Genomic DNA, 20,618 nt, shown 5'->3' with positions numbered 1-20,618 from the left:
ATTTGAAATTCAATTTAAAATTTGAAATTTAATTTTAATTAATTTTAATTTAATTTGAAAATTAATTTGATCCTTATTCATCTCACCCGATCTAGATTATCAATCAGGGAATCCTATAATTTTGTGAGATGAATTAGATTTAATTACAGAGTTTGGTTTAACTTGTGTTAGATTCAGGTTTAGCTTTGGTCTCAACAGATAAGCATTCTTCAGATAAACTTCTAAGATTGGTGAGTCACCTGGACATCATTAGAAGTAACCAACCTTTCGAGGTTTTCCGAATAGTCCTATCCACAGAGTTTAGTACTAAACCTTGGTCTACCTAGTTAGGATCTGTAAGGGGTAGTTTCGGTCAGTTCCACTTGGCCAAATGCACCAGATCGAAGTTATATCTTTCTAGACATGCGATGCCCAAGCTTCCCCAACGTACTATCATCCAAAACTTCACCAGTACTATGATTCAAGTTAAACTTGAACCCTCTTTAACTAGTCATAATTACCCTGTCGGGTAGGTTAGTTAGGGTTACCCTGTCGGGTAGGTTAGTTTTGGAGGTGCCAGTTGTTCTGGAGCCTCCCCCTGAATTATTGGCCATTAATTTAAGATTTTTGTATAATTAGAGTTGGTTTTAGTTAAGTTGTAATGTTTAATTTGTAATTTAAATTTAAGTTTTTAATTTTGAATTAATTAAATTGGTCAAATTATCTTTCTTTAAGAGAGTGTATTTAATATTTGAATTTTCTTTCAATTTCAATTTTATTGGGTTAATTGAATTATATTTCTTTAATAGCTTATTTTTAAAGTTTAAGTTTTTATTTATTTTTAAATTTGAATTAACTAAACTGTTTGAATTATATTTTCTTAACTGTTTATCTTTTAGCTTTTTATTAATTGTTAATTTTGAAATTTCTAGATTATTTTTGTTTAATATGTTATCTTTAACATTTAATTTTAAGTTTGTTAAATTCCGTTTTGATTTTATCAAAGTGTTTGATTTTATCTATTATATTTTCTTTGCCTTTTAAATTGATATGGTTAATTGAATTTATTAGATTAGTTTTATCTTTAGAGTTTAATTTCTTATTAATTAAATTATCTTGGTTTTGGATAGCATTTTCTAGATTAATATTGTCTAGATTAAATAATTTATTAATTTTATCTAGATCAATATTGACCTTGTCATCTTTTTTGTTTGAATTTTCAAATTTATTTAGGTTTAAATTCAAATTTTTAGATTTATTAATTATTTTTAGATTTTCTGTATTTTCTAAATTAATTATATTTTTTTTATCAGAAAATATCCTAGAGATATTTTTGCAAGTATTGTCATGTACACTATTTTCACATATACTTTCAGACATATCCAAATTAACAGTCGCATATTTTAGACTACTACTAGCAAGGGTGTTTTGGTAAATATTACTAACCTTGAGTGCAACCCCTAATTCAGCAGGCTTCTCCGTTGGATTTGACTTGAGTCCAGATTCGACTTTAACTTGATCTTCTAGCTCCATCGACATCTCGTAAAGCTTGATCAATTGGGTCCACAGCTCATATGCATTCTTGTACTTTTCTAATCTGCATAAAATATTGTTAGGTAAAACATTACAAATAATGTTACTTACCTTTTTGTTCAGTTCCGAGTTTTGAGAAGGTTTCCTCAAAATTAGCATATAATCGATGTCTACGCTTCCAAAGAAGCATTCCATTAATCGCTTCCAGTAGTTGAAGTCTTCATGATCGTAGGGTGGTGGTTCGCAGGGGTTCCGTCCTTCTAGAAGAGTCATAATTTCTTGCACACAGAGAAACAAACAAAAGTTCCCAAGACTTGGTCTTGGATTAGCAGTGCTGAAAAAAATAATATTTCACTATTTTCGAAAAAAAACTAATAAAATATTATTAAAATATTAGAAAAAAATATTATTTCAAATTTTTGAAAATGTAATATCTTGTCAATACTAAGCAATGGTGAAGAGATGGCGATGTATTTTTCAAAAATAGTTTTGGAGGAAAAAAAACGAAAGGCGAAAGGTTTTATTTTAAAGACAAACGATATCTAATTTTTCTTTCAAAAAGTCCCCCCTTTGTCTGATTGGTGGTTGCACCAAATCAGAGCGGTACCTGCTCTGATACCACTTGTAGGACCGTTAGATTCGATAGAGGGGGGGTGAATATCGATTAGAAATTTTAGAGTATAAACGCAGCGGAAAAGTAAAATAGACACAAATGTTTTTTACTTCATTCGGAGCCTGTGACGACTCCTACTCGAAGGCCCGTGGTCCTTGACCACTTTCGTTGGGCAATCACTAACAAGTCGAAATATGATTACAGAATGAATACAAGAAATGCTAGTGACAATAAAGCAATACCGACAAGGAAATTAAATAAAAACCGAAGGAGCACTTTGTCGGAGCGTTGTTGGTGTCGCACTGAACGTCGAGCAGCAAGACCAGCAGTAGAAGAGTTCTCAGATTTATTGATTCTGAAGCTCCTGCCTGGGGCTTCTTTTATATGCTACTCCGGGCGCCTGGAATGTGACGTAGCTGCTCAAACCGAGATGCTCCATGTGGCGACGACTTGGCTGGATAGAATTTGCCTTCCGGGCGCCCGGACCACCTTGTTCCAGAAATCTCCTTTTTCCTGCAAAACAAAGTTAGTCCGAGGCAATATATATCCTGCAAAACAGATTGTTAGCACATTTTATCATAGTAGGAATTAGCACAAGTAGTATGATTTAGATTCCGTCTTTCCGAGACCGGAATCTAGTCACGATCTCGACTTAGACATCCGAAATGGTTCTAAGCCGGATCGACGCCTAATGTTCCCTTCCCGGAAACGCGTCCTCGCAGTCACTCCCCTCCAGTGACTTACCTCACTTACCTGCCAGACGTCCGGTCAGCCCTTCGACCCGTCTGGACTTCTTGCCAGCTATCCGGTCAGCCCGTCGACCTAGCTGGACTTCTTGCCAAGCGTCCGGTCAGCCCGTCGACCCGCTTGGACTTCTCGCCAGCTATCCGGTCAGCCCGTCGACCTAGCTGGACTTCTCGCCAAGCGTCCGGTCAGCCCGTCGACCCGCTTGGACTTCTCGCCAGCTATCCGGTCAGCCCGTCGACCTAGCTGGACTTATCCTGCACACTCGATCAGAGTGTTAGATAACGACGAACCTAACTTAACCTGATTTGTCATTCATCAAAACCTGGGTTAGACCGTTAGTGCTAACCGCACCAACACAAGCAAAACGCAGACGCGAGGAGGAAGATGAAGTGATTAGGGATTTTTTCTATTTTCCCTTTATAAGTCAGGGTAGGGCATCGAAAAGAGTAGTTCAAGTAGAAACGTTGGATTGAGAGTATGAGAAAAGCGGGATTAAAGGAGAATCGTTGGATGGAATAGTTAGGTGGCGTATGCAATAAGACAGGTACACGTCGGACGTCATAGCAAGGCGTGTTACCAATAAGAAAATAGTACGAGTAGATAATATAAAAAGTTGTATTCCCAAGATGTCAAAATCATTACTAAGGGTAAGCATAAAAAGTTCAAATAACTCGAGAAGGATTCTTTGCTCTGGTAAGTAATGCTAGTTAATCAAAAGTTAGGGTTAATTTAAACACATTTATACATAAACTCGATCAGCCACTAAAGACCGACCTAGTATTGACAATGAAAATAGACAAGGAACTCGGGCGATCAACAAAGGCTCGGTCGGGTACGAAACTCAGAGAAAACCATGACACAAACCCAATCGTTCATTACTGATCGGTTGAGTGTTGAATTTTGATGTAAATATATGAATAAGTCCGGTAGATCATTAAGAATCGGCTGGGTGATGAACAGTATTGAAACACATAATTAAACTTGAATGGTCACCCATAGCCAACCAAATATTAAATGGAGGTAGCATTAAGCCTGAATGAAATTCAACATAGGAGTAATTTTGTATAGTTACAAAAAACGGGGCAAAGCTGCTAAATAAGTAGGCAATAAGGTGACAAAACATCTCTAAGTAAACAAAGGCAATATTAAAAGCTATATAAATTGTCGAATGTTCACTAAACATACGCAACAACAAAGGGAAATCCATGATTAACACTCAGGATTGATAGTAAAAACACAGATCGCTAGCAAGTTAGAAAACAGATCAGGGGGTATGGTGGTCAGTAGTTTGCGACAGCCCAGGAAGTTGGCGGGAGGATCAGAAATTAGTAGTCCTTTCTTTTTCAACTGCCTTATACCTCCCTCAGTCCCATGAGTAAAAGCCTTGGCGATACAGGTAGCAATAGGGGCATTAAACTCAGAGGATTCCAAGAGGGCCCTCGTCCTCTTCTCAAATCGCTCCACTTCCCCTGCTTGATAAACCACTAAAGCATCCTAGGAGACCTTTGACTCAAGCTCCTTGGAAGTCAGCTCTTCTTTAATTGAGGCCAAGGATGAATTCAAAGAAGTTAACTCAGAATTCTTGGATTCCAGAGTAACATCCCTGGCTGCTAAGTCCGCATTCAACGCTTGTAGTTCAGATAACAACTGAGCATTTTTGGTGGCATATGCGTCCGCTTTGGATGATAATTTAGTGAGGAGAAGGGTCTCTGCCTTAAGTTGGGATTCAAAATATTCTGAAGAGGCATTCCATTTTATGAAATTTAGGAGTTCGGCCTCGAGAAGTTGGTGAGTTTCTAGCAGCTGGCGAGATAATTCCTTAGAAGCTTGAGAGAAGGAGGCCTTAGGAGTTTGTAACCTGAGCTTGGCCACTTCTTGGGTTAGTTCATACATGTGTCGATGCATATTCATATTGGTGATCCACCGCTGTCCAAAGGTTATCATTAGATTGCGTTAATGAAACCAAAGTTGGGAAGAGTAGGTTACCTTAGTTTCCTCAAAAGAAGCTTGATCAGCCCATTCAGTAGAAGTAAGTTTCTCAATTCCCTTGCAAGCCTCTGACCAGGCTGTTGTTAAAGAACCTCCCAATAATATTAGGAAGGTAGGGATAGACGTGGAAGAGGACGATAAGGAATTGTGAAGAGAAGGAGGGGAAAATATAAGAACAGTAGAACCCTCAGTTACTGAAAGTGGTAGGAAAGTATACTCAGGAAGATTCATCGCAAAAGCAAGATCGGGGTTAATGCTCGGAAGCGAAGGGATTTCCAATGATTGAGAAGTGGAGGAAGCAAGAGCAGGATACAAAGAAGAAAGAGTAGGCTCCGGGGAAAAAGGGGGAATATCCCCAGTGGTTATCTCCTCAGAAGTAGCAACAACCCATTTTTTGGGTCGGGGCGCTAGGGTCAGGCGACGCCCAAAGCGTTTTCTTGAAGGAGACGCCTCATGTTCCTATTCTTGTGTCTTTGGAAGGACATCTTCTGAAGGAACACTAGTGGATGCTTCCTCATGAGTGGCTGAAGAGCTAGGTACACGAGCTGGTTGATCAAAGGACTCAGGTGGAGGAGCATTATATGCTGGGGCTACAACACTAACTCCCGCTCTAAGCTCTTGCTCCTTAGACAACACTGCCTCATCATCCAGATGAATTGCCTTGTCGATCAAAGCTCTATACAAAGTATCCACTGTAATAAACAAAAAATGTTTTAGTCAGTAGAGAAAGGATAGTTAAAAATTTCGAGGCTTACCAAAAGAGTATTGCAGGTACTTTTGAACGGGGCTTAAACCAAAAAGGTATAGGAGGTCATCGCGTATCCACTAATGAATATAAAAGTGATGACCTAGTAATTTCTTAGAGTATGCGGAAAAAAGAGGTTGTTGATGAAGTTCCCTTACATCAAGGAGAGGAGGAAGAAAAGATTGTCATTTAGTAGACCACCCAATAGGACCAGGAAATTGGACAAAGAAAAAATAGGATTTCCAACTCTTGAGGGAAGAAGACATTTCTTCAAAGAACACCATTTTTGGGCGGGATTAGAAAAGGAAAACCCCCGACTCTGATTTTTTGGGATAAAAAAACATAAAAAAGTTTTGAGGAGTAGAAGGTATGCTGAAAAGATGAAACACCATGTACAATCCACATAGGTATCTAAAGGCATTAGGGGCAAATTGTTGCAGAGGAATACCAAAATATTGACTTATCTCTATCAAGAATATAGGGATAGGAAAGCACAAATCTGCTGCTAATTGATCTTTAAAAAGGTAAGGTAACCGTCAGGAGGAAGATAAGGGTGAGCGTCAGGCGATGGAACCCTAATATGATACTTTGTAGGAATTTCATATCGAGAGCGGATAAAATTTTGGTCGGTGGTGGTGAAGGAAGAACGGATTTGAGCGTACCAAGGGATTAAAGATTTTTCGGCCATGTTAAGAAATTAAAGTACTTAGAGAGTAAGTGACTTACTGAATTCTAAGAGAGAAAAGGTCACGAGATGGAAACAGGGGAGACGAGGAAGCGTGGGTCACTGAAGGAAGTCGAGAGAAGGGGAATCGCCAGAGTAATAGGAAGAAGATGAACAGTGGAAGGTTAAAAAAGATTTAGGGTTTTAAGATGATCTAAGAATCACCGTACAAATAAAGTGGGTTGATAGAGAATAGTCGTTGATTCGTCAAGGAGAATGTACGATGGGACACGAACAAAAAGCGTACCAAGGGTTACTTAGAAAAGAGAGAAAGAGGAGTACGTGGAGCTCGCCCAGAAAGGAGCATTTATGATAGACAAGAACACATCGAATCACATACCGAGCCGTCATATCTTCAAACATTCTCTTTTCGTTGAAGGATCAATTACCAGTGAGACCACTTTGAAAAATCACGTGAATCTTAAAATATAGACGAATAAGCAAAACTTTTAAGTAAGAAAAAAGATCCTAATTTATTGTAATCCCAACCGAACAAATAAGTCCGGCTGAACTCATATTCAGTTAGACATACACGTAGGGCCCCTTACTTGACTAATCTTCACATGATTAACCACAAGAAACAAAACATCATCAAATATGACACTTTACATTAACATTAGTAATGTTACAGTTAGAACTCTTAAACTTCCATAAACAAATACAAAAAATAAACAAACTTTTATTGACTTTGCTTCGTAAAGTTACTGAGTTGTTCTATACTTCCCAAGTAGGGATGTCTGGTAGAGTGACAACTTGAATAAATTTTGGAAGAAAGGGGATGAACAAGCTGACTCATTATCACGTTCTGTGGGATGAAAATAAATTTTCATAAGATCGGGAATATTTTGCCCGGTATGGTCGCCGATAGGAAAATTTGTCATCCAACAGAATTTAACTCTTATTTAGAACCACCAGATTATTCTTTCCACCATATGTGGGGGCGTGTAGTAGAATGACACCCTGGATAGAAGGGAGAAATTCGTCCGGTCCTCTGGTGCTTGCATGATTCACCCTTCGAAACATGTGACTGAGAGGTCATCTCTAGCCTAATCTGATCCAACTTAGCTTGCAGAAGAGTCATCTTAGCCTTTTACTGGTCTAAATCTTGTTGTTATCGTAATATCAGTAAATCATCTACATGAACTTTCCTGGTCAAGACAGTTATCTCTAAAGCGTGTTGGGCTTTTAAATCATCCAACTCCTCAATTTTTTGCTTCAACTCTAAATATGCTTTGTTCCTTAAAGCCACTTCTGACTGGACTTGTGATTGAGTTGCTAATAAACATACCTTTAGTTCTCTTTGGTGTGAATGATGTAGGTCTAGAGTTTGCATGGCCTCAGCTAAGGATTTTTCCTTCTCATATAGCAATTGATCCTAGAAGTGAGGATCAAAAGCCATAACTCCCAGTAAAATCCTTAGAAGGTAGTGGAACAAGAAAGAGTAAAGGTCGACGTTGTAAGGGGTAGGATCACACCTCTATTTAACTTGCTGAAGGTGTCACGGGATCATTGTAGCAAGAGTCACGGGATCACTGTAAAGGGTGTCACGAGATCACTACAGAAAATAGCAGAAGGACAAAAATAGGCTTAGGTCTAGTCAGTCGGCTATACCTCCTTCGACTAGACTTGAAAGGGAGGCTAGTGATACAGGTTATGTTAGATGGGTCAAGCAAATGGAGGAGGAATTTAAGCCTAGAAACATGGGAGAGGTATAATCACCGGTCGATAGCAGATTGAGCGAGCGCCCTTGCGCTCATGTATGCTTGTCCGGGTAAAACTCGCCCGAGCATAAAGGCATTCAGCCTTATATAATATTCTCATCATTTTACCAGCCGATAGCAGGACGAGCGAGCACCCTCGTGCTCATGTATGCTTATCCGGGTAAAACCCATCCGAACATAAAGATATTTAGTCTTATATAATATTCTCATCATCTTATTGGCCGACAACAGGCCGAGCGAGTGCCCTCGCACTCACGTATGCTCATCCGGGTAAAACCTGCCCGAGCATAAAGACATTCAGTCTTATATAATATTCTCAGCTTAGTATCGACTGATAGTAGGCCGAGCGAGTGCCCTCGTGCTTGTATATGCTCGACCGGGCAAAACCCGCCCGAGCATAAAAGCATTTAGCCTTATACAATATGCTCAGCTTAGTACCGGTCGATAGCAGATCGAGCGAGCACCCTCGTGCTCATGTATGCTCATCCGGGTAAAGTCCACCCGAGCATAAAAGTATTTAGCCTTATACAATATGCTCAGCTTAGTATCGGCCGATAGTAGATCGAGCGAGCGCCCTTGCGCTCATGTATACTCGTCCGGGTAAACCCGCCCGAGCATAAAGGCATTCAACCTTATATAATATTCTCATCATCTTACCAGCTGATAGCAGACCGAGCGAGCGCCCTCACGCTCATGTATGCTCGTCCAGGTAAAATCCGCTTGAGGATAAAAACATTTATCCTTATATAATATTCTCATCATCTTACCGGTCGATAACAGGCCGAGCGAGCGACCTCATGCTAGTATATGCTCGACCGGGCAAAGCCCGCCAGAGCATAAAGGCATTTAGCATTATATAATATTCTCAGCTTAGTACCGGCCGATAGTGGCCCGAGCGAGTGCCCTCGTGGTCGTATACGTTCGACCAGGCAAAACCCGCCCAAGCATAAAGGAAAGGATCAACAGAAAGTATTCTTAACAGCGTATATGGTCGCTTTGAATAACCGATCGAGATCTATTTAACAGGAAGTGTTCTTAACAGTATATACGACCGGCTTGAATGACCGACCCAGATATATTTAGCAGAAAGTATCCTTAAATAACCTATACGGTCGACTTGAACGATCAGCCGAGATCTATTTAACAGGAAGCATTCTTAACAGTATATGCGACTGGCTTGGACGACCAGTCAAGACCTATCCAGCAGGAAGTATTCTCAGTAGTATATATATATATATATATATACCAGTTTAAATAGTTAGTCGAGACATGCTTGGTAAAATATTTTACGGGAAATATCTTCTAGAAGGTTCTTCAAATATGATGGCATGTCTCCATTATTAATACGAGTCATAAACAACAAAACGGGTACACCTGGGGTATATAAAAGATTCCTTAAAGGATTATCGCGTGAAACATCAAACATAATGTCATCTCCTAACAATCCTTAACGAACCAAGGACCACCTCACGACTACGGAGGTCACGTGAGGTGGTATAAAAAGGGGGATCTTCTCCGTTGGCGAGGTGCACAAGTTCTAGCATCTAAACTTTGTTTTCACTTCAGTTACTGTTCTTCTTCTTCTTCTTCCATCTAGGAGAGGGACTGACTTGAGCGTCGGAGGGTCTAGCCAGGGATCCTCACCCCGGTCTTAGGTCACTAATACTTTGTTGGCTCGTCTCATTGTGCGTAGGAGGGTTGAGGAGTTCCTTCAGATTATCGGGTTTCATCTTCATCGAGGGTCATCATCATTCATCAGAACCAGCGCTCGTCTTCGTAGATCTCAGACAGGATCAATTAGGAAGGTGGAGTGGCTAGATCCTATGATGATGAAAAAGTGAAGTATTGAAGGAAAGGATTCCATGATTGTATAGTCATCTAGGGTTAAGTGAGTTTAATTGTTCATTCTAGAATATTGTTACATGTCATTCTATATCCACTAAGTCTTCTAATCTATGAGTAGAAGGTATTACGTCTTCTGGTTAGGATGTTATCTATTCAAGAGTTTATGTTTGTGTTTGTTTTTGTTTTTCCTCCTATCATTTGGGAAGGGCCTGTAAAAGTTTTAGTTTGATTTCGTGTTAGACTCATTTTGAATGTGGGGGTAGAGATCAAGAAAAAATAAGTTTTAGATTGTTGTCTTGGAACTATCTTTTGGGTAGATAACTTGCTTAAGTCTTTAGTTAAGTTGTGTATACTCTCTATTAGTATTAGCCCTAGTACCAATTATGAGATGATTAACAAGGGCTCATTTTGTATCATATTTCATTATTAATAAAAGGTAAAGTTGCTTATTATATTTATTTTAAATCAGTGTCGATTGAATAAGTATAATAATGTCCTTGAGTAGTAGGTTCTTATCTACAACATATCAATTAGTTGAATTGATAGTGAGATATTGTAAATATACATAGAACACTACTCTTAAATATTCCTAGTCAAGCATTAATATACAAGGACAATATTAATACGTTAAGACTAGCATGTAGGTCAACGGATGACTTAATCTCACAAGTCATGGATATGAGATATCAGGTTGACACATGGGTATATATTAGATAATATATACTGAACGACTCATCATGAGAATGTTTCATGGATCGTTATATTAGTGTCATAAACATTCTCATATGACTATTGGTATGAATAGTCCTTAGACCTGAAGTCACTACGGTTCCCTACATAAGGAGTTGTGTACTTTGGTATCGGCAAACGTCACATGTAACAAGATAGACAATAAAGTCGATCACTAGGTATGCAATGAATTATGCAGAGGGATGTGAGTAATGTAGATGGAGTCTATCTCTTCCATATGAAGGAAGCAATATCTGTGGGTCCTTTGATTAGTAGGACACAAGAAAGCATGGTCATGCTCAAATGAGTCAATATGAGATATTGAGCTTATTTGATTGAGTGTGTCTACTTAGAGATCAAGAAACATAAAGGTTGATAAGAGGATGACACGGTCTATGCCTCATTGATCAATCTAGATATCAAGGATAGAGGGACCAAGTCATACAAGATAATAGCCATGGACAGGTTAGGTCGAATCTCAACTTTCTCGTCACTTGGGTAACAGTGATGCCTTGCTAGATCTCACTCATTGCTTATGTATCTAAATGTTGATTTGGATACATTACCAATGTTACGAGAACTTATTGGGTCATACACAAAGAACAAGTAGATTTGGAGATAGGTTCATATGATGAATCATTGGATTAAGTCTAATCTGAATTGGACTTATTGAGTTAGACTCAATTGGATCTAATTATTTGATTAACTCCAATTCAAACTAGACTCAAGGAGTCAATTCAAATTAATGAAATAGTGATTCATTGAATTTGAAATTGCATGAGATTAATTGAGTAAGACTCGATTGAATTAGACTTGAGTTAGACTCAAGAGAATTAGACTTGAGTTAGACTCAAGTGAGGATTAATGGAGATTAATTCATTGAATTTTTGAAATTCAATGAGTCATTCAATTTTCAAAATTGAATTCAAAATGAGGAGTTTCAAGTGTGGTCCTTAATGGAGAGTGAATGCTCATTAAGGCTCATTGATTAAATTAATGCTCATTAAGTGTTTTCATTAGATGAAAATACTTAAGTAATTTTTCTCTCATTTTTTAAGACTTCTTCATTCTCCTTCCTCTTCTCTACTCCTCTTGGTCGAAATTACCTTTGCTTGGTTGCTAGCACAACCTTAGGTAATTTTTTTCTCAAATTTTGTGAGTTTGTGAAACAAACGGAGATACTTGTTCGTGTGGATACCGTAAAGGCGTGAACGTGTGATCGTGCTGAGATCCAAACTGTCTGGAGTCCATGAGCACGCATCAAAGGAATAATTTTTCATGCTCTTTTATAAAACTTAGTATATTTTTTCCCTTCGCATGGATCTCCTTGAGGAATTAGATGGTTTCCGCTACGCATAAACGTATTTAGCGCTCTAGTTTCTTACACTCTCTTCCACTCGGTGGCTTGAATTGTTTTTTGAACTTGGGTTTCAACTTGTAATATTTTATTTTCTATTAAAGTATGTAATGTAGAGATGTTAGTAATCTATTGTAGTATTGTTCTCTAGAAGTAAGACTTGATCACCTTTTCCAATTAGCTCAAGGTTACAATATCCATTTTCCTTAGTTTTAGAAAACTAATTTGAGTATTCTAAGGCTTCTTCGTAATAATTATTTTCAAAGTTTAGTTTGTTCATTTATACTTGATATCTTCAAGTGGGTAGAAGTTTAAATTCTTCTTCTACTTGAGTTTGTTGTTGTATAAATTCTTTGATTTGAAGTAGTACAGTTTTGAACTGAAGTTCAAAGTTTCTTGGTTTATTTTCATCAATAAGTTTTGAAAGATTTAAGATATCTTTCTTGATAGTGAGTAGATTAAGTTGTCTAAACCTTCTATTTAAAGAATCTTGTGTTTCTTTTAAAAAGTCTATATTTCGTCTTAAGTCACTTATAATCTATGTTTGTTATTTGAAATTATAAGCTAATTGTTCCAATATGTGATAAGTCCTTTTGTTCAGATGCTAGAGAACTACCTAAACTAATAAGTCCATAATATTATTTAAGTGTGAGTTTTCAGTATATAGGCAGTAATTGAAAGTTCTAGATCTAATATAACAACTTTATTTAAATTGATCTGAAGTTATAATCTTTCTAGATAGGGATTGTAAAGTTAGATCTAAATAATCTAGTTTCTGAAAGTCTTGAAAAGCGGTTGAACAACTGGATGTCATTCATTTGTAGTCCACATATTCTTAAGGCTTACCAAATTTTAAGATTTTTGGGTTATGCTTTTGGAGGTTTTGGGGGTTTTCATTTTGGATTTTTTTTTTTTTTTTTTTTTTTAGAGTTTGTGGGACTAGATTTTTTGGAGTTTTGATTTTGGGGTTTGAGAGACTAGGTCAATAGAAATGATACCTTATTCATTCACCTTAATACTTAGTTATTAACTTTTAGTGAGCCTCACGTATAAAAGACCTCATAGTTGAATCATTGTCCTAGCTATTTTTAGATTTATGGTTGATTGTCTGCCTTGGTCTACACATGTCTTATCTGGTTCATGGACTATTTATTCTTTATACTAGTACTATTCATAATAGAATTACTCAGAAAAGGACTGAGAAAGATTTATAAAATTAAGGTATAAGAAACAAGACAGAGCCCTTCCGTGATCTTCTAAAGGCATTACAAACAAGTATATATATATATATATATATATCGACCTGGAAATATAAAGAAAAGATGTTGACAGACTTTATAGAGGTCATTTTCTCGACCTACACTAGCTACACTGGAAAGTGGAAATCATAAAAGATATAAAGGAAATCATAAAGATGAAAAAAAATATAAAAAAAGTGAGAAGTGGAGGATGAGAGATCGGTCACCAAGAAATACTTTTTTGTAGATGATGGTGGACAAAGTAATGAATTTTCATGCTCCCTCAGAGCTATTAAGGGACCTATATATTTCAATGGCCCTTGTGCCTTCTTAAAAGCTAAATTTATTGTGTTGCATGTGAGAGGAAATAAATAATTTTACTACGTATAAAAAATAATATTTCAAGCATCAAATTATAAGTAGAGTGTTTTTTTTTTTTTGTTTGTTGTGGCATGTGAGAGGAGACATGGAGTACTTTTTAAATATATATATTCTTTATGTGACGACATTTAATATGCTTATATGACACGGTTAAAATTTAAATTTTTTTTATCTATATGTAATTATTATTTTCTCTCTTCTTTAATTGTATGTTGTATGTATCTTGTATGTAAGAGTACTAATTTTTACAAATTAATTTTAATATTAAATTAGTATCATCTTGATGTTGATTTGTAGATATTAATATTTAGTTGGTAAATTAATACCAAATGGTACGATTTGTAGAAATAAATATTACTTTGGTATTAGTTTCTATAAATTAGTTTTAGTGTTGATTTCTACAAATTAACATTAAGGGCATCTCCAATCGTTAAAGTTTTAAATGAATTTTTTTAAAAAATTTTAACATGCCACATCAATATTATAAAAACTCATTGAAACATTCCCAATTGTTAAAGCTTTGAGTGGGCTTTTTTTTTTGTAATTTTCTCCACATATAGTTGCATGGCTCCATGCATATTATATCAATTTCATTATGAATCTACTATTTTCTCCATAATTAAAAAAAAATCTGCATACAAATTTCTCATTTAATATCTTTATGTAATTTTCATTTGATATTTTAATTAATTATAATCTTTAATTTAATTTATTTATAATTAACAATTAATAAATTAATTAATTTTTAATTTAATATAATTTATCATTTTATTTAATATTTAATTATTTTATAAATTTAATTTAATTATAATCATTTGTATTTTTTTTTAAACTTATCTCAAATATATTTATTTTTAAAAGAAAAATATATAATTTTAATTATTACTAATTATTTATAAATTGAAACATTATAATTAGCTCATCAAATAATTTATTTTTAAATTATTTAAAAAGGGTCAACCATGTATATTAATTATTGGCTCCACCTTCAAAAGAAAAAGTAGGTTTAAAAACTCAAACCTCCTCTTGAATTAAAAGGGTAATGCTAAATTGTCAGAATCTGGCCAGCTAGAATTCATGCATGCATACATGTACAAAGATATTTTAGTAATATCATATGCATATATTAATTACATGCATGTATTATAATTGGACGATAGAGAATTCTAGCTGGCCAGATTCTGACCAACAAAATTTACTCGAATTAAAAATCTCAAACCTCACCTACACAATCATAAATGCTTTTTTAATGGGGTTTTTAAATTTTACAAACCTTTGACAAAACTTGCATTGAAGATGCTCTAAGATGGATAATTTTAATTTGGTGGTGCTAACATCAAAATGATGTTGGATTGTAGAAACCATCCGTCTGGATGTTGAATCTTATAAACCAGCACTAAAATGGGTGCCAACACCATTTTAATATTAATTTCTACAAACTACTAAAGGAGCCACCATTGGGCTAGGGTGGACTCCAGCCCAACCTAAAAAAAATTAATAAGAATAATATTTATTAATATTTTTTCAATCCCATAATTACTTCATTATCATTCTCATGTGTCCCTATTGGTTTATTTTTTTCTTCTTTATCTTAAATTTAATTTCGTTGGTTTAAAATGAAATTATTTTGACTTGACATAACTAAATTAAAATTGAATAAATTTAATGAGTTAAATCGATTACAATGATTTATAATATTTTTTGAGAAATTTTTTTTTCTCATTTTTGAGTAACTCCCACGGTACACCGGCCTTTGCTTCTTTTTCTCTTTTCCCTTCTTTTTTTCTTCCCTCCTTCATTTCTTTTCCCTTCGCAGCTTATTCTTTTCTTCTTCAACAGATGGAATCTTGTTGTTGTTTTTTTTCTTTTTCCAACAACACAATAATAGCTTGCTCTCTCCTTCTTCCTCTCCAAATAGTAACATTTGTTGTCCTCTCCCATTGAGTTGTTGCTCTCTTTCAACCGTAACAATAACTAACTTTTAGCTGACCAATAACCGTTCTTTTAAGGTATTATTATATTAATTATTGTTGATGTTCAACCTTAGATAAATTTGAATCCTTGCTACACCCCTAGTACTATCTTGCATATAATCAAAAAAAAGAAAAGAAAATTATTGTATGCAGATGAAAAAGATATAAAAATATAAATTTTAATTGTGTCTCATATTAGATGTCATGCACCACGGCTCATATAAAGATGTACAAACTATATATATATATATATATATATATATATATATATATATAAAAGTTGTTTTAAGTTCTAAAATAGTGAAATTTTAAAAATTATTTTAAGATGACGTAGTTTTGATGATAGAATTTTAGTCAAAATTATTCTAAGATGGAACATAAAAAAAATAATATTTCAAGTATCAAATTACAAATAGAGTATTTTTTGATAATATTTTAAGAGAGGAATGATACTTTTTTTAAAAAAAATATTTGCCAATTAAGTGTCTATTCTTATATTCCAAATCCAAAAGCAAATCTCTTAAACAGTTTTATTTGTGTGCTCGTTTCTGTTCATTCCATTAGTTAAAAAAAATTACAAATAAAAAAAACCTTTTGAAAGCCATTATCCTTCTTTTTCCTAAAGAATTAAAAGATGCCTCTCCATTATCTTCATCTTCATCCTGAAATTAAAAAGACAAAGAAAGAAAAAGAATGACAATGATTTCTTGTGGGCATGCATGGGGAGAGCAAAGTGTCTTTAAATTCTCTTAAATCCATTACCAATGAGAATGAAATTAAAATAGTTAAATGAATTAAAGATAATTATTAATTTTAATTAATATTTATTAAAATAATCTTGACATATTATTTACAACAATAATGAATATATTTGTAGTTTTTTATACAATTGTTACGATAAAAATATTATAAGTTTTAGAGAGAAAAAATTAATTTTCAAATAGGGCATAATGAAAATAACGGGTTTTTATTTTAAAAAAAGTTTTGCCGACTCGAGATTTTATTTTGAAACGATGAATTAATCTAGACCACTTGCGTCCCATCGTATACTGAGAAACGGCCACGTACCCACGCGGATTTCCACAAGTATTCAATCACGACCCATTTTGTCTCGGAGCGCTGACTCATCCTTCACTAGCCAAGGCCACCGTCCGATCCGCATTGTACGGTCGACAAATTAGAGCCGCCAACGCCATATACGCCTCCCCCATATGCGCCCTCGACACGGAATCTGTCTACGTGTACGTCTCCTTCCCGCGGGACCACCGGGACATTTGTCACCCGCAAAGTGGAAGATGGGGAGTGGTTCAGATTACCATTTTACCCCCGAGGGCCCTCGCTGGTCCATACTCCATATGCCATTGAATAGTGGATTAGAACTGGCACAGTCTGGAAGGGACCAAGGCCAGATCACCACTAAATTTTCTGAATGATTCTCTCCAATTCAAAACGAAATTGGATGCTCAAATCTTGTCACTTTTATAGTCGTTCTCCTTTTAGTTATGCGTTTGAAGATAAATGAAGCGTAATCAAAACGATTGAGATGAGACACAGCATTTGGGACTTGTTAATTCGCTAATACTTCGAGGGTAATTTAGTCCTTTTGATAATATTTTGGAGCTATAAATCCTCGCCGCTCCCGCTTCCTCAACTTTGTTCCACGAAATTAACGGAAAGCCCCCTGGGAAAAAGGTCTTTCCCAACTTAGCCCTTGTCATTTTCCTCTTTCTCCGTCGTACCTGAGGCGGAATCCGGCGGCCCCTCGCCGGAAGGTGGTGCTGGAGGGTATTCTTGTTGGCTCGGACTGAGGTCGCGATACGCTAAACGGCATGATGGGGTGTTCCCTCATCCCTATGGAGATGTCTACGCGCCTCCTGTGGAGTACTAGCTTCTTCCGCCACAAGTTGATGTCGCTCCTCGCTTTCTTCTGTTAGGCTTGTCGACCGACCCCTTTCGACCCCTTTCTAGACGTTGTTGTTGAATTGAATCCAGATCTGACCGTTGGTCGCTCCGATCTGAGGTCAGTGAATGGATACCGGCCGCCATCTTATCTTTGACTCCTCTTCGTCGTCCACCCGAGCACGCCTGGTCGTGTTGGGCGGTGGGAATCCTGTCTTTCGAGGTACTATCACTACTAGTAGAATGATTTTGACTGGAATTTGGCTTTGGTTCTTGTTAGCTGATCGTTTAGGGGAATTAAAGGCCTGAGGCCTGTTGTAGTTGGGGAGGAACGCAGTACCGCCAAGCGGCCTTTTTTTACATCGCCGGACGAGATCTATGAAGACGAATACTACGAGGAGCAGCTTCCGGAGAAGAAGCGCCGCCTTACACCTGAGCAGGTAATTTTTTTTTTCCTATAATTTAAGGAAATTTACTGTTGGATAAGTAATATGGCAAAATTCTTAGTTTTAATCTATTCCGGGGCTGAAAATACCCTGAAACCCTTTGGTTTCTAACCCCCGTAATCTCTCTTTTGGTTTCCCAATCATCTGGCAGCTCCCTGAGGGGACCATGTCTGCTTCGTGTGTGCTGTTTCCGTTCTTTCGTCTATCATGCCAATTTTGAGAGGAAAGGGACTATGTTTGTCATGTTTTGGACTTCTGATTGAGACAAAAATGGTTTTCTATTGGCACAGTGAAGCGAAATAAAGTTTGCAAACCACATCTGGGCATTTCTGAGGGAGTGCTTACTTGTTTTTTGTCATGCAGCTGACAAATCAACATTTTTTGTTTGATCAACTAACGAAAGTAGTAGAACCCAGTGCTCTATTTTCCACTCTTTTACTAACAACATGGCCGATAAAACTTTGGCTGATATTGCTTCTCAAACTTCATATTGTATTGATTCATTTGTGCAATTCCTGTCTTTTTTAGTTGCTGTGCCAAGGGTGAGAATGATTATAAGCTTTTAACCAATGAAAAAAGGTACACTTGTTGGAACGGAGCTTTGAAGAGGAGAACAAGCTAGAACCAGAGCGAAAGAGCGAGTTGGCTCGAAACCTGGGGTTGCAACCGAGGCAGGTGGCAGTTTGGTTCCAGAATCGACGTGCAAGGTGGAAGAACAAGCAACTCGAGCAGGATTTTGATCGGCTCAAGTCATCTTATGATTCACTCCTTGTCGATCATGACACCCTCCTCAAGGACAACGAGCACTTGCAGTTGGAGGTAATTTCTATCACAGTTTTACATTTAGTTCAGGTTTATAATAAGTGTAAATTTACAATCAGTGGACTTAGTTTCAGTGATTCATATGTCACCTTTACAGTAGTGTAACGAGGCAAAAGTTCTACAGTGCCAATAGCACTTGGAATCTTTATGTTCTTTTGAAACTCTATTTTTTTTTGTCGACATCTCCAATTCCACCAACTACCACTGTTGATCATCCAAATGACTGAGATGCCCCGGTCTTGTTTCTTTAGGAAAATTTTCAATCTTTTTTACTTTCGAATCTGTCTTTGTGTCCTTTTCATTAATACAAGATCTCTAGCCGGCTGTGGTGCTCATTCCAGTCAAAGTAAGTACAATTTTGTAATACAAGAAAGAATCTGAGTTTTCTTTTCGATTTATGTGCATTTGAGATGGTGACAAGAAAGGGGTGAAATTGTTACATTTGTGCTTCCAAAAAAGGTTTGAAGTTGTTTAGTCTCTTGATGAGACAGCTTAATTTTTGCTCAATCTGTGCAGAATTGAATAGAGTTAATTATGGTGCAGGTGAAATCACTGATAGAGAAGCTACAAGCACAAGAGCAAGGGGCCTCTGGGATCACTGGGCTAAAGTTGGACGGCCATGTAGCATCGAGCACCGGAAGTGGCGGGAGCGCAGTGGTCGAATTGGAGGGTGCGAACCAGCTAGTAGAGAGCAGCAGGGACTCGTACCTGCCCGACGGCTACCCCTGCGAACGGCTGGTTCACGGCGAGATGCACTCCGAGGAAGATGACTTGAGTGATGAGGGATGTAGCTACTACCCTAATGGCATGTTCATGGAGCACCAGGATCAAGAGTGGCTCTGGAACTAAATGTTTGTTAGTGCTGTTGAATGTGTACTTAGTCCTCATGTATGGTGAAGTCGATGAGGTCGTATGTGATTAGATAAGGATTAGTGAGGGAAAATGGTCTTCATGTTTGTGTTAATTATCCCTTGACAAATAAATTCTGTTTGCTTCCTTCCTATAGGTAGGGTTCCTCCCTTGTTACTCGAGCATTTCTTTGAGTAGTTGATACTTCCTAATTCGATTTAGGCTTTCCTTGGACACTTAGCATCTTCTAGGTCCGTGCTTACATCGACGCAATTCAAGAGATTTATGATTACTAGAAGTTCATGTTCAAAAGAACCTAAGCAAAGCCTAGGTCAACTTAATATGCTTAGACCATCCATAGTGGTTAGAGCCCATTGAGAACTCTTTTGTTGTCATGTCTGTGTCATATTAAAAGTTAAAAACCTCATATCTCTTTCCACTATCGAAAAATCTCTCAACAACTTCTTCATAGATCTTACACTTTCATTATATATAATTCTCATTTTTCCTTCATATTTTACATTATACACCATTAAATTTTTATAAAATTTAAATTTATAAATTAGACATGCCATATTAAAAGTTAAAAACCTCATACCTCTTTCCACTATCGAAAAATCTCTCAACAACTTCTTCATAGATCTTACACTTTCATTATATATAATTCTCATTTCTCCTTCATATTTTACATTATACACTATTAAATTTTTATAAAATTTAAATTTATAAATTGCTAACATGAAATAACATTAATAATTTAAAAAATACATAAATATTACAATACATCGAATAAAAAAACATAAATTATAATAATATATAAAAATAAGCGTAAACTCATCTATATCAAACCATGTCTCTGTTTAATTTTTTACATCATTTTCTCATGTAAATAAAGTTATCTTGATGTCATTTCACTGGTATCCTTCATAAGAATTTCATAATCTTTATGAAAGATCTCGGCTTCCCGCAAAGTCATTTTTTGTATTTGATATTCTTTAATATCTTGTCATTCTTTGTCGATACTATGT

General features: G+C 36.3%; 1 protein-coding gene across 2 annotated transcripts; it reads left to right on the top strand.

Moving 5' to 3' along the window:
• The first annotated feature begins 17,213 nt into the window (after positions 1-17,213).
• LOC122029381 (homeobox-leucine zipper protein HOX16-like) lies at positions 17,214-19,744 on the top strand. Of its 2 annotated transcripts, none has more exons than XM_042588350.1 (4): positions 17,214-17,696; positions 17,795-17,913; positions 18,499-18,738; positions 19,285-19,744. In XM_042588350.1, the coding sequence occupies exons 1-4, from the start codon at positions 17,603-17,605 to the stop codon at positions 19,588-19,590; spliced, it is 759 nt and encodes a 252-aa protein (XP_042444284.1). In that variant the 5' UTR covers positions 17,214-17,602; the 3' UTR covers positions 19,591-19,744. The 2 variants fall into 2 exon arrangements, with proteins under 2 accessions (XP_042444284.1, XP_042444283.1); XM_042588349.1 differs by having other exon boundaries at positions 17,215-17,696; positions 17,777-17,913.
• The last annotated feature ends 874 nt before the right edge of the window (positions 19,745-20,618 follow it).

The sequence above is a fragment of the Zingiber officinale genome, chromosome 10B, assembly GCF_018446385.1.
Source record: "Zingiber officinale cultivar Zhangliang chromosome 10B, Zo_v1.1, whole genome shotgun sequence".
Classification (NCBI taxonomy): domain Eukaryota; kingdom Viridiplantae; phylum Streptophyta; class Magnoliopsida; order Zingiberales; family Zingiberaceae; genus Zingiber; species Zingiber officinale.
This window is presented reverse-complemented; position numbering and strand designations above follow the sequence as displayed.

Bases quoted from the DNA above. Each gene is read 5' to 3' on its own strand.
- LOC122029381 (XM_042588349.1), top strand. From the start codon at position 17,603: ATGGATACCGGCCGCCATCTTATCTTTGACTCCTCTTCGTCGTCCACC. The intron at 17,697-17,776 runs GTACTATCACTA...GGGGAATTAAAG, and splicing joins TGGGAATCCTGTCTTTCGAG to GCCTGAGGCCTGTTGTAGTT. The intron at 18,739-19,284 runs GTAATTTCTATC...ATTATGGTGCAG, and splicing joins ACGAGCACTTGCAGTTGGAG to GTGAAATCACTGATAGAGAA.